The sequence below is a fragment of the Heptranchias perlo genome, chromosome 14 (assembly GCF_035084215.1).
Source record: "Heptranchias perlo isolate sHepPer1 chromosome 14, sHepPer1.hap1, whole genome shotgun sequence".
Classification (NCBI taxonomy): domain Eukaryota; kingdom Metazoa; phylum Chordata; class Chondrichthyes; order Hexanchiformes; family Hexanchidae; genus Heptranchias; species Heptranchias perlo.
Window position 1 is genome coordinate 43973629 of NC_090338.1, and position 15322 is coordinate 43988950.

At 40.3% G+C, this 15322-nt stretch overlaps 1 protein-coding gene across 1 annotated transcript in view; it reads right to left on the reverse strand.

The window, feature by feature from the left end:
* Positions 1-934: 934 nt before the first annotated feature.
* cdhr2 (cadherin related family member 2) overlaps positions 935-15322 on the reverse strand; it is a 122345-nt gene continuing 107957 nt past the window's right edge. The window contains exons 27-32 of the mRNA XM_067996362.1: positions 13740-13800; positions 12386-12507; positions 8846-8959; positions 7047-7124; positions 5740-5812; positions 935-2563 (exon numbers count right to left, since the gene is read on the reverse strand). Of these exons, the coding sequence (XP_067852463.1) occupies positions 2411-2563; positions 5740-5812; positions 7047-7124; positions 8846-8959; positions 12386-12507; positions 13740-13800 (601 nt within the window). The 3' untranslated portion in view covers positions 935-2410. The remainder of the gene's footprint in view (positions 2564-5739; positions 5813-7046; positions 7125-8845; positions 8960-12385; positions 12508-13739; positions 13801-15322) is intronic.

Sequence of the window (15322 nt, forward strand, 5' to 3'; positions counted from 1 at the left end):
AGGACCAGCCACATAAATACTGTGGCTACAAGAGCAGATCAGAGGCTGGGTATTCTGCGACGAGTGACTCACCTCCTGACTCCCCAAAGCCTTTCCACCATCTGCAAGGCACAAGTCAGGAGTGTGATGGAATACTCTCCACTTGCCTGGATGAGTGCAGCTCCAACAACACTCAAGAAGCTTAACACCATCCAGGACAAAGCAGCCCGCTTGATTGGCACCCCATCCACCACCCTAAACATTCACTCCCTTCACCACCGGCACACTGTGGCTGCAATGTGTACCATCCACAGGATGCACGGCAGTAACTCGGCAAGGCTTCTTCGACAGCATCTCCCAAGCCCGCGACCTCTACCTAGAAAGACAAGGGCAGCAGGCACATGGGAACAACACCACCTGCACGTTCCCCTCCAAGTACACACCATCCCGACTTGGAAGTATATCACCGTTCCTTCATCGTCGCTGGGTAAAAATCCTGGAACTCCCTAACTTACAGCACTGTGGGAGAACCTTCACCACATGGACTGCAGCGGTTCAAGAAGGCAGCTCCACCACCACCTTCTCAAGAACAATTGGGGATGGGTAATAAATGCTGGCCTCGCCAGCGGCGCCCACATCCCATGAACAAATATTGAAAAAATGGGCCTTTGAGGCCAGCACTAGAACTGCCATTTCTTGGGGTTACTGGGCGTGTATCCAATGGCTGTGCTCCACACATGCATGGAGCACATCCAGTTCATGTTAATCTCGGGGACCAGCAAATTACTGCGCTCTGCCAGACCTGCCTGATGCGTGCACTTCCAATGCACAGCAAAGGTATTGCACTCCACCTCCCCGCTCCACCACCCCCCGCCCCCCACCCCAGTATAATTAGCGCTGTTGTCTTCATTTTGTCCATTTGACCAATTATAATAAACTAGAAGCTGAAAAATAGAACAGTTGGTAGCAAATAGCAAACGATTTATTGGCGTTTCGTACATGGCAGATAATCATGTACAGAACATCCAAATTTGCAATTACAATAATTTACAAATATTCTACAGTGTAATGTTTATGTTTCCTTCTGTAATAAAATACACATTCACTTGTATTTACACAAACTTTAATTTTAAGAAGCATATATTTTGCATTATACCACATGTGACTGAAATTTGTCCCATATGAAATAAATGCACAAATAAAACTACTTGCAAATATGCTCCAAAGGCCTTTTTCAGTACAACAGCTGAGAATCTTCTCTCTCCTATAGAAATTAGATAGATTGCCTAAACCCCTCAGACCACAGTTTCCTTTCTGTCTGCTAGGCTCCCCTCTTCCTCCCAGATCAATTATCAGTTTACAAGATCCTTCTATCTACCTTGCTGCTGTTCTCTTATTCCCAGGATTATGTTTCTCTGCCATTGATTGAGCTGGAAAGTTCTTGCCAGTTATTCTTCTAAAATGACTGGCAAACATAATGAATAACTGTGAACTTCCCAATGCCAAAAAACTGCCTCAGGCCACTGTCACATTACTTCTCTCTTTGCCAAAGCATGTTCTTCTAATAGGCAAGTCTACCGAGTTACCCTCCTTCCAGCATCTATCTTGTACCTCTCAGCTCCTATCCCTCCTTACAGCACCTAGCTGGAATCCTCTCAGCACATAACCCTCCTCCTAACTCTTAGCAAGTTCTTCTCAGTTTCTAACCCCTCAGTTAATGATTCATCTCTCCTCATCGTTGTGCTATTCTTGGAGGTCATCTCCTTACAGTTTTTATATAAATCAACCCTCACTGATGCTGAGGAGACATTTAAACCTTGAGAATTTTGGAAATATTATACCCCCTTCCACTTACACACACACACACACACACACACACAATAGGTCCTTATTAAAGCAATTTAAATTGTTTAATCAAAGTGTAAAATCATACCAGATAGTTGGTAAAACAGAATACACAACAGGAAATTAGCTTCAAGGATCTTTCTAACTAGAAAAAAGGATAGATGATTGCGATCCTTTTTAAATTATGCAGAATGCTAGCAACAACATCCCATTATTATCCATGTCGTTGCTAATGTTACTGCTCTTTTACAATTTAAACACATTTTCCAGTTTTTACTGGTGCTGTCAATAGTGCAATTAATAACATTGAATAAAACATGGTATTGTAACATGTATTATAACATCGATTTTTAAAACTCTAATGGATAGCAAACAAAACCTAATGCAAAATATACATTCATGACAACATAATGCAAGTTGTAATAAAATCTTCACATAAGCACAATAGGTTGATAAACTGCTTACCAGGCAACAAAGACATGCTAAATATTATCAACAGATTCCAGTTTTCTTAAAAGATTATCAATGCAGATTTGTTTTCTTAAATTAATAACGAATTCAAGAACCAAAGGCGCTGATCTACTGCTCAGATATCAATGCTGTTTAATATAGGATTGTGAAATCCATTTTCAAACTTTCCTGATGCTTTCTCTTTATTGTTGTCATGGTCATCCAGTGCAGCACTCAGAGGTTTGCCATTTCCAACAGTTGAATAATTGTTCCTTGTTTTCTCAGTCATCTTTTACAAAAAAAGCAAATTTGAATATTTAAATCCAGGAAGCCAGAAAAAAAAATCTATACCTTTCCAATAACAGGTTGAGAAAAATATCCACACTGCTCCAGCCAGCTTATCATTAATTAGCCTTTGTGTAATATTTTTAGCTGTACCTTTGTCACAGGTATTATGAGTTACAGACATTGTGATTTTCATTTGCTTCAAAATCCATCTTACTTTTTTTATTTGTTCGTGGAATGTGGGCAACACTGGCAAGGCCACATTTATTACCCATCCCTTGTTGCCATGAGAAGGTGGGGGAAGGGCATTTTCTTTAAACTGCTGCAGTCTATGTGGTAATGGTGCTCTCACAATGGTGTTAGGATATTGGCCCAGTGACGATGAACGACAATCTGAAATAGATGCTTTCTGTTGCATATGATGGATGCACTAGGCCCAGATGAGCATTACAAATCCGAGGTGCTCAGTTCACAAAGACCCAGTCAGCACATCAGCATTGAATCTGCCAGTGGGAACTTACACCCATCATGTACAACTGAAGGATCTTATTTCAGACCTACAGGCACTGAGCAAAACTAGTACCACACAGAGAACCCACACCACAGGATACTCCCCAGTGCCCCCCACCCCCACCCCAACACACAACACCATTCTTACCCACCAAGCTCAATGTGGAACAGTCAATGCTTGACGCAATGTGCAAAAGGAGGCAGGACCCACTGTCCCAAATGCAGCACTCCCAGGACGAACTACAGCACCATTAAAAATGTCCATGACTGTTCAGGATTTATTTTACTATGCATTTTGGCATTTTTACCATGACTAATCCATGATTCTCCCAAAAAATTAATATGGACAAAGTTACAGTCCAAAATAGAATGATGCATTTATCTTAACAGTTTGTCATTGATGATCACTCTGCAGTTACAGGCAAACTGACAGTGCTTCTACTACAAATAGTAATATATATGACCAAAAGAGATGGTTTTGGCCAGCATGTCCAGTGGCAATGCTGGTACCAATAGCTACATAAACAAAAAAGGGATGCCACTGGAGGCAAATATGTCACTGTCGTATGGTTGGCGATCAGTGGAAGCACCTTGTATAAGCTGGTGAAACAGTTTTGCAATTGTTGCACTGTATGGATGTTCCCCAGCCATTGTTGAAGGTACTGTCACTAGCTAAATTGTTGTGGTGAGCAACTTTAAAAAAAATTATACATATGCATTTCTTCTTTCCAGCATTTTGCTGTGCCATTTACATCTATCCCTATCATATAGGAGCTTGCTTGGTCAAATATGCAGTACATGACCAAAATAAGTAGCATGCATTTCCTGTGACACATGACACTTCATTGTGAAGTTATTGTGAAAAAAGCGTTCTGTGGTTTTGCTGGCGCTTGTTGCCAAGTGACAACAGACAGAATGCATAAAAGAAATAGCCGGCACATACCATTTTAAAGTTCAGAAATAAATCAAGGATTTAACTTTGAAAATGTAATATGAAGCCATTATTTTAGACATATTTTTAAATTCAGTTGATGGAGACAATGCAAAAAATTCAGTGATAATAGCTTCAAAAAGTCACAGACTGCATTTCCCGTAGTTACGTTGGGATCATGTCCAATACTGCTCTCCAGCACTGACCCCACCAGGGGTTATTTGCATGTAGCACCCCGCACCACTACAGGTACATCTGCGGTGCCCAACAACCCATATATTTGGTGCCTATCTGCCATCATGGGGAGAACCAGTAACCCTTCACAAGACCCCAGTGGAAACACCCTAGGCCCGCTATGTGAGAAGGCAGACCTGCTCTTTGGGGTTCCTGACCACTTCTCTTACCTGAACACCCGCAATGGGAACCATTTAACCCTTCTGGAAACTGGTACACCTCATCTCAACTGGTGTACTGGCCTCCAGTGCTATGCTAGGTCCCTTCTAAGTCAGGGAAGTAGGAACTCTCAGCGAGGGGAGTCCCCACCCCTAACTCCACCACCTTGTCATCATTAGCCTCATAAAGGTTGGATGGAGATTCTGCTCCTTAGAAGGCCAACCAAGGATTCCCAGAGTTGGGGGAGGGGGTGGGGAGATCCAGCATATCACATCCCTGCCTTCTTCCAGTACATTCCACCAAACTCCCTTCAGAGTTACAGCCGGGATTTCAACTGAAGAAATTCAGGGACAACATGTAGCTGGGGATAAAGTAAAATTCCCCCGGGGAATGTGGAACACTCCACTAAATGTGTAACACTGAAGAGGGGATGTACTTTCACACTCCAATCCAAAAATATTCAGACTTTTAGAACTTTAGCATTTTTGATGAATTTTTGTGTTCATCAATGTTAGAAATGTTTGTACTGGGGAATGGAACACTTTCCCATTTTCGGCACCCAGTGTCGGCATCAAGCATTCCTGGATCAGCTATAGAATGGGTTAGATGTAGCATTATGTGCCCATTGTTCTGCCCCACAAAGTACTTCAAACACAACCCTACTGCACCAGATGATAGTTCTATTTCTCACATCATCCATCCATCCTTGTGACCTCTCTAGGTGACATAGATAATTTGGTATAAAATTAGGGCTGTTTTATGCTAAGGGCCTATGCTTACTAAGTACTGAGTTGATACTGCCCAAATTCTTTTCATGCAAGAGAAAAAAAAGAAAGACTTGCATTTATACAGCGTCTTTCGCGACCTTAGGATGTCCCAAAGCGCTTTACAGCCAATGAAGTACTTTTGAAGTGTAGTCACTGTTGTAATGTAGGACCCGTACAAACAACGGACAATGGAGCAGTCCGGATTTGAACTAGGTCCAGAAGTGAAAGGTCAGTGCGCTAATCCCTTGTGTCACCCAGTTCTCTGAGATTCAAAGTCTCTGAATAATTTAAATTATTTAGTTGCAAAGCGATTAACAGGAATACTGAATTGTGATGGCAGTAACACTAAACAGACATAAATCCTTCATCAGATCACTGTTCAGATCTTTATTAAAACATAGATATCTCAGAGCAACATTTGTATTGCTATTAAATGAAAAAGGACAGTAGGATTTTGATATCAGAATATACACTTAACCTTGTTGCACTTGGGAGTTTTCAATTTTTCACTTCCATACTACATATATGTATATGTTTATATAACATGTTTTCAGGGTTGACAACATGGTTTTAACTCACCTCCAATGTGTTTGATTTCTTTGCAGGTGTTCCTGCCATTGCATCTACCACATTTTCATCCAAAGAATTAATACTGGAAGAAATTTAACATCCAATGTTACTAAATACACAAAACTTTAAGCTTGTCTCTCAGGATCTGTCACAAAGTTGTTTACAAGCGTGACTCGATGAGGGAATTAACCGAACTTTTTCTCAATTTCCACAGTTCAAATCAAATTCACAATTTAAACTCCTCTAGTTTGTTCCAGGTAAGTACAGGAGCAGATGTTGCAATATTAATGCCCACTACCATCAATAAAACAGCTTGATATGTTAAGAAATAAAATCTAGATTCAGAATTCAGCGATCCATAACTAGAATTCTTATTGTATCAGAATGCAGATTCCCTTGATATGTTGTGATTGATTGGCACTTTAAGCTACAGAATGTGCTCAGTGATAATGGTTTGTGGTATAGCATTATACATCCCAAAAGATGTAAGAAACCTCCATTCCATTTCTTAAGCGCTGCATAATAATACATTACACATAAAAAATGAAAGATTGATCTACTCCTCTGGAAATCATTTGTACATTTTGTACAATAGATTTTAACTATCCAGTGGCCAACCGGTGGAACACACCGGTCAGCCATCCGATAATGCCGACAGGAGGCCCGGTCCATTTTGAGAGCCAGGCCTCATTACCATACAGCCAGCAGGGTGCAGGCACCAAAAAGGCACCCCACGACCGCCTACTTACTCCAGGCTGACGCAACATCAGGCAGTCCAGAGGCCAACCTGACCAGCATCAAGGTAGACCCAGGCATGGGGGTTGTTTGTGGAATGGGGGGGTACCCAGTGTGGCAACAGCCTACATTAGTCTTGTGGAGCCCAGAGGAGCACTCCTACTCCTCCTGGCCCCACAAAAATAATTTAAAACTTATCTTTTCGGGTCTCCTTCAGCTGAACCACCCAGTTTTGTTCCAAAATGGTATTCGAGGTCCTATGTACAACATAGGATCACAGTTTGCATAGGAAAAGGGCCTACCACCTGAAACAGGTGGGCACTCCAGCACCCAGCTGTAAGCCCTCTCGAAGATGATGTTGGCCAGATCAGCAGTTTTTCCCCATCATTTCCGGGGCACTATCGCCCTGCTTCCACCCAGCAGCATCAGTGAAAATCTCCCCCTCTGTATCAATATTAACTATCAGCGATTACTTCAGATTTTCATAGAATTATTTTGATCTTCATATAGCTCTCCTCTCCCCCTCTCCTTGTACAAAGTAAGTTCCTAAAATTTGCAAAACTTGTGTTTTTCAATTTTACCTTGCTTGGTCTGAATTAGCTTCTTCAAATCCAAGGTCTGTAGCAGTGTCAAAGACAGTGTTCCATACTGGATTTGCACTAGAAAAATAGGATTAAAAAATGATGCACAGAATTGAAATACAGCATTGGGTTTACTTATTTTTTTTCTTTCAGAATTTTTACTTTACCATTAATAATCAACGAAACCTTTTTTGTTTTACTGTTAGTTTCTTAAATCCTTTCTGTTGGAATAACTGTTCACAGTGGTTTTACTGAAAATGTTCAGTTAATCTTTTTTATTTGAAGACTTGTTTGAAGACTTTTGGCACCACACCTCAGGAAGGATATACTGGCCATGAAGTGGGTGCAGCGTAGATTCACTAGAATGATAGTGGGGCTCAGAGGGTTAAATTATGAGGACAGGTTGCATCAATTTGGTTTGTATTCACATGCATATAGGAGGGTGATCTGATCTAAGTGTTTAAAATGTTAAAAGGATTTGATAGGGTAGATACAGAGAAACTATTTCCTCTGGTGGGGGAAGCAACAACAAGGGGACATCATCTTAAAATTAGAGCTGGGCCATTCAGGAGCTAAATCAGGAAGCACTTTTTCTCACAGAGGGCAATAGAAATTTGGAACTCTTTGCCCCAAAAGGCTGTGGATGCTGGGACAATTGGAGCTTTCAAGACTGAGATAGATAGATTTTTGTTAGGTAAGGTTATCAAGGGATACAGAGCAAAGGCGGGAAAATGGAGTTGAGGTGCAGATCAGTCATGATCTAATTAAATGGCGGAGCAGGCCCAAGGGGCTGAATGGCATACTCCTGTTCCTAATGTTCCTATGTTAAGGGATATTTTCCAAAGTATAATAAGTACAAAGCAACTCAACTTTAAACTCACAATTACTTTTTCAATGAAATTAGTAACATGATGAAATTCTAGCCATTAGTATGTCAGTGTATCAGTGTTCATGTATTTCAGAGTTGTGGGTACTGCACCATTCATTTTAACACAAAATACAGTGTCCACTTTAAAATTTTTGCCCTGATGTAATAAATTGTCTTTTGACCTCACACCACAAAAAAATGATCAAGCACCCTTTATTTGCACATATTATATGCTGTTGAATTATAACGTGCGAATGTTAAAGGTGAATTTGGTCAAATAGAGCAAATCACGATTAGTATTCTCTGTGAAGAAGCCACTGAGTTAGATTTTCTGATTAGGTCTCCAATCAAGCATTCATGGAGCAATGTATGATTAGCATCCATCTGACCATTAGTACGTTGACCTCACCTGATTTTATGGAGTTAACTTCATTTGCACAGTGTGTGCACATTCCCAGCCTATATTGAGCCTGGCCTAAAAGGCTGTTTATAAGAAGTGATTGGTACATTTAAAGGAATATGGCCACACAAAGATAAGTGGCTGTATATGGGGATAAAGATTGGATGAGCACAACATTGGGCTTGGCTGCAATGCCCCCCATAATCCAATTGCCTGCCAATAGTCACCCTAGATAGGGACATGCATAAAAGTTAGGTGAGGTACCCGAGAGCAACCAATACCCAAGGACCCATTCCCCACCAAGGCATCAATGCCTGAGGAGAGGAAGAATAATGGAGAAAATTAGCTAAAAAAAACAAACAATTGCTGCCAAAGTTCTTCAAAGTTTTGTACGCTCCACTGTTATATAATAAAACATTCAAAATGTGTAAACTATTTAAAAAGTGGTGACTTTTTGGAACCATATATAAATTTAAATGTTCCCTCTTTCTCTTGTTAAAGCTATTTTGAATGCAGTTTTTCTTCACTCACCCATCCAAAGTATATTTATTTGTACCAGGAACAACAGGTCCACTTTGCAATCCATCAACTGTAATCGTTTTAGCTGTGTTCATCGCAGTTATTGATTTTATTTTTCTTTTGTAGCTGTGGAATGAAAGTTCAGACAACATAGTCTATATGTGCACAGCAGAGAATAGATCATGTGCATATCATATACAACTGATGAAGGCTCCGCCATCAATCTCTTCCATAGTATTTCAACTTCTGCCTTACGCGAGTGCAAAGTACATTTAACATGACAAGGAACAATACAATTTGAGATCTTAAACAGTGTTAACAGTTCTATAATCACAATCAGTTTTAGTCTCTTAGGCACAAGGAAAATATTTGACTCCTAGAGGTGATGCAGAGAAGTCATGAGGCTGGTTTTGAGCTATAAGGGTACACAGGAGAAAATGGAGCACTTGATTCTTTAAAGAAAGTGACTGAGAGGGGACCTCTCGTATTTAGTATATGATACTAAATGGTAGAGAAAAAATAAAATCACAACACTAGTTCAAGATTTTAAAAAAGGCTAGATTGATTGGACAGTCTAACTAGATGGGGAAAACAGCAACACCAAAGAAAAATGGAATAGCTTCAAAGCCATCCTTATGCAATAAGAAGTCATATATGTCCCTAGAATTAAAAGGGCACACGGTAAAACAAAACCAAATTGGTTGACGGATCATAGCCAGCACAGGCACAATGGGCCAAATGGCTTCCTACTGTGCTGTCTGGTTCGATGTCCAAAGACAAATTAGACAAGCAGGAAAACAGGGATAGGTGCCAAACTCAGTTGAAGGCAATGAAAGCTACTATCAGAGCAGCCAAAAGTACATTGGAGAAGAGTAAAATAGAGAGCTTGGTAGTAATAGCAAGGTCTTTTTCAGGAGTCAGAGGAACATTAAGGACTGTATAGGGCCATTGAAGCATTCCTCAGGGTAGATTTGGGTTGACACCCAAGATACGACAGAGGTTTTAAATGGCTATTTTGCAAGAGTCTTCACTAAAGAAGATGGTGCTGAGTTACCAATAATACAACATAGGGTGGTTGCTAAAGTTAAAAGTATCAAAGTAGATGCAGATATAATCCTGACTAGAATAAGTGACCCCAAAACAGTTCAGGCTGCTGGTCCTGACGGCATTCATCAGAGAGTGCTCAAAGAAATTATTGCTATGCGCTGTGAGCCATTTGCTCATATATTTAACAGCTCGCTGGGGACTGGGATTGTTCCATCGATTGGCAAGATGCCCGTGTAGTGCCTACATTAGTCTAAGTCAGAACCGGGAAATTACAGGCCCACTAGTTTGACTTTGGTTATAAGTAAGTTGCTAGAAAGGATCATTTAGAGATACAATCACCTTAACAAAGAAAGGGTTATTCAAGAATCTCAACATGGCTTCTGGAAAAGAAGGTCCAACCTGGTTGAATTTTTTAAGGGAGTTACTAAGTTGGTGGATAATGGAAGCCCACTCGACATTGTGTATCTTGATTTTCAAAAAGCTTTTACAAGGTGCCACACAAAAGGCTACTAAATAAATTTGAGTCCTGTAGTTATTAATAGTAGTGGTTTTATTTGGGAAAAAGTGGAGTCCCACAGGGATTGGTTTAATATAATTTTTTTTCATAATCTGGATGAAAGTGAACTGTCTGAAAATTTATGTACGACACAAATATATGTGCAGGTGTAAGGACCTTAGATAAGAAAAATAGATTGCAGACAGATCTAGATGCAACGGGCCCGCATATGACAAATGTATTTTAATATAGATAAATGTAGTATTATGCACTTGAGTAGGGACAAGGGACAGCTGGGTGGGGGGAGTGTACAAGTTCTTTTCTCTCTGGATGGATGAGCTGCGAAGGATCAAATAGGCTTCTGATCTATATTGCCCTCATAATCAGGTAATCTAGGTTTATACACAAAGATGGTCGTTTGGGTGAGATACCGAGGTCAGTGAATGTCCTCGGAACAATACTCCAGCAAGAATTAAATTTCCCAGGAGACATAAAATGAAGACAGTTTGTTATTTTAAACATTTTCATATTTATTTGATAAAATCCATTCATTTATTTTATTTAATGCAACGGCCAAACTTCTATCATAAAATGTATTTAAAATGAAATGATTCTGAAAAATTATTTTGTAAAGACTCAATTGTTATTGGAAATGATCCAGCTTCCATATGTAGGGAACTCAGAATATAAGACTCCAAGGGAAATTGTGACAAGTCCTGGAATCTGAATTGAGTTTCCTTTCTATCAAATACTAAGATAATGTACTTGTTCCAGCCAGAATAGCTTCAGGTCACCCGACTATAGTTCTAACTATTGCCGACAGATTGGTCTGTTTTTTTAGTGATAATATAAGAATGATGATTAATCACTGCAAATGGCACCTTCAGCACAGCACCTGTGTCAGCCTGTACGAGATCAGAAGACTGCAGTCTGGAAGCATATTTTCACATTTAAGAGTCAGGAAGTCATCACCTACAATTTCCTTAATGATCATTTTTAAGGCAGGGCACTGACATTGTGCAATATAAGTGACATTAGATGACTTGCATATATTATATATACAGCAGAAGACTGCACACTATTAAATCCTAATGGAAAAACCAGACTTACCAAGAACAGAAATATTAGGGGCGATTATAACCCTGCTCACTCGGCGGAAACCGGGCGGGCAGGCAATTAAAATCACCCATGGGACACACCTGCTGACACCCCACATCAATCCCGCTGGTTCTGATTTTAACTTGCTCTTCTGAACAAGCAAAAGGGACAACCACCGGAAACCGGCCAGGCGGGTCCTACCTTAAATATGCAGATTGGGCTCCGATGATGTCATGGGGGCTCATCTGCTATTTTAATCAGAGGCCTGTGCAGGGAAGCCTGGCGGGAAGAGGATTCAAGGCCAGAAGAGACCAAAACAGCTAAGTTTTTTTACTTTTTTGGGTATTGATATTCACTTCTGTCGCCTGGCATTAATGGGATGATAGCTGCCTCATAATGGTGGCCTTACCGCCTGTTAACACCAATGAAGAGGCCGGCGACATTTTGAAAGGTGCCTACTGTTGGGTATCCGAAGCACCCGTCTATCTCAGATGGTAGACCCCTTTTAATATGCAAATCGGGGTCCTCGGACCCTGATTGCCATTTTAGGTTGGAACTGCACGCACCATGCACATTCCAACCAGTTCCATGGGTGATGGAGCTGAAGAGGAAGTTGGAGCCAAGGTAAGTTTGGAATTATTTTTGCGGGGACCGGAGGAGCAGAAGTAGCTCAGAGACTGATTGTGGAACCCCTACCACTGCAGCTGACATTAGAAAGTCAGCAAAAACCTGGGACCTTCCAACCAGGTTTGATCCCTGTTTTTTGCTGATTTGCTACATTAGGGTTAACCTTGGCGAGTTGGATGAACTCACCAAGCCAGGGCGGGGGTGGGGGGGGCTTAAATTAAGACTCTTATGTGGAATGCAAATGTGGCATTTCACTGTGTTCTGTGTGATGCTGGTGTAAATACCTTTTGCGACTGCAAACCAGAACAGTTATCATGATGGCTAATAAAATAATGAAAGCTGCTACTAAACCGCCTATAGTAGCAAGGAGTGGTGCTTCAGTATCAATGGGTTCAATTGGCTCTTTCTGAAACATACAACATTCAGTAGTTAGGTACATCATGTAAACAACAGAATAAACTTTAGCAAATGAACCAAAAAATCTTGTGACAAAAGTAAATGGAGTGGAAGGTAAAGGTTGACGTCCACAAGGGAAACCCTAATAATGATTTCAATGGGCCAACCAATTCTCTCACATTTGATTCAAGCTCACAATCTCCTGCCCTCCTGTCTGAGACTGTGATCTGTCTACAGGCATTGTGCTGGTAATTCCCAGCATTTCTCTCACTGCAAAACAGGACAAAGCAAGAGACTGCTATGGAGGCAGACCATTCCACCATTCATAGTGGTAATGAAAACCATCTCGTGGCACAACAAGGCCAATAGTTTTAATGGAGGCCATTTATTATTGCTATGAACTAGAATGACGACGCATCTGGCTTTGAACAGGACAGCCTTGTTCAGTGGTGACCACCAAATAATTGAAAACCAGGCAAAGAACGTCCAGCTTTTCAAGGTTGGATTAAAAAATGGACTCAAAGTGTATGAAATGGGCTGATTGAATGTGTAAAATATGTCTATTTTTGCATATGCGCAACTGGGTTTTATTTTGCAAATGCACAGTCTATTTTAAAAACCCAGTCAGTTTTGCATGGGCAACAGAGTAGTCACCCTACTATGAATGTTGGGATTGCAGTCCCTCAACATCTGTCTTAAGCTTTTTCCCACTCTCCAGTGAGAGAAAGCAAGAGAAAACTATCAAATTGAGGTCAGCAGTGAGAACAGAAAGAAAGAAAAAAAGAGATAGAAACAAAAAGCAAAACAGAAAGATAGGGAAAACAATAAATGGGAGAGGAGAACAGAGTCCAATTATGTTGTTTGGCCATCCGTTGTAAACGACAGGGATCACTATCACTTTCAGTGGGAGCAGAAAGCTGGTGGTAGCAGATTATTATACAACCCACCCAATTTTCTTTCCAGTGACTTTAAGGAAAGGAAAATTGTCGGGATGTATAGCAGGCAGCCTGTCCACTCCCGACAGTTTTCTGCCCCTGTCAAAAGTGAAAATAAGCTCAAATGTGACTGACATAAGTTGCCATTTTTTACTCATATTATTGATTTTCACGCAACTGAATATCTCAGATACACGAGGTATGACTGAGAATTTCACACTAACAGTCCAATTCTGACAGTTCTGCTTTTCAGATAAAAAATGATCATCTTTGCTCATTTATCTTCCCAACTTATTTCAGTACTTACAATATTCAAAAGGCCAATGTCCAGCAGCTTCTGTACAGCCTCAGGGTTACGCTGCAGAATGCTGCAAAGGAGCAAATTACAGGCAGTGTGATCAAAATGTGGCAATCAACCAGATAATACAAAATAGTAACCTCAAACATGCAGTGCAGGAGACTACTACTGCCTCAACCAATTTGTTAATCAATTTAAATTAAACAGGTTAACCACTAAGTGAAAAAACTAAATAGAATTTTTTTTAAATGAAGAATTTATTGTGAACATGTTCAGCAATGTATTAGAAATATCACACAGCAGAATTTCAATCCCACAGATTATGGTAAACCAATATCTGCCTGTCCTGGTGGATGTAAAAAGATCCCATGGCTCTATTCAAAGAAGAGCAAAGAGTTCTGTCAGTGTCCTGGCCACCATTCCTTCCTCAAATGACACAATTTAAAACACATTAATTGGTCATTTATTCATTTGCTGTTTGTGCTGTGTGCAAATCATCTGCTGCATTGACCCATATAACAACAGGGACTGTACTTCAAAAAGTAATTAATTGGATGTGAAGTGCTTTGAGACATACTGATGTGAGAAGACACTATGTAAAGACAAGCTCTTCTTTCTTTCATAGAGGATGAGGTGTCATGCAGTGTAGATTGTGATAAGTCATTGCTTGTAAATCATGATCAGAACCATATAAATAACTAAATATTAATTTTAAATATAAATTACATTAGTGCACTGGATGTGGAGTGCCACCTTTTCTGTGTTATGATGAAAACTCCACAAAATACTTTATGGAGATGATGTTCTCCCATGGCAACTCTTTTTTATTCGCCTACATAAGCTGTTTTTCACAGCATCAGTTCTCAAACCAATTCCCTTTTCCCCACATCAACCTAGAAAACTAGCCAAAGCTGACAAACAGCTTCAGAAAAGCTGAAACAGCCACTAAAAGCTGACAACTCAAGAATCTCACTGATTGCAAGCTTATGCCACGTGAAAAGTAATAGTTACATTGTAACTCAAGCTGTAAGCACATAAAACATTCCTTTCACTTGTATTGGAGGACAAAAAACATAAGTAAATGAAAGCTTGAAGGGTTAAGTACAAATTTGAAGGACAAAACTGGTGCTGAATTTCTAGGGAGATCTGGCAACATGATCCCCTAGAAAAAAGTTGAACATTCACATTAATGCAATTGTGGAGTATAAATGTTTTAGCACATTTATACTCCACAATTGATAGATTTATAACCTAAAAAAGGCAAAACAAGCCAACATCCATTGTCCCTTTTTGGCATCCATTTCTCCCCATCTCTCTCCCTGCCATCATCACCCATGTCTTACTTCCCTCTCCTTTTACACTGCCATCCATTTGTCCACTTCCTTCGATGCCATCCATTCCCCTTTCTCTCTCTCCTCAGTGCTGCTCCTATTTGAATGCTGCTGGTATTCAATCAAGCCCTTCCGCTCTAAGTGGTGAAGTGAGTCCAGCTGCTGCATACCTAAAGCAGGAATTACACCCTGCACATCCCCTCTAACATCATGTGGAGAATCGAAGGTGCAAACTTTTTATCCTACCATTCCATTTCACTA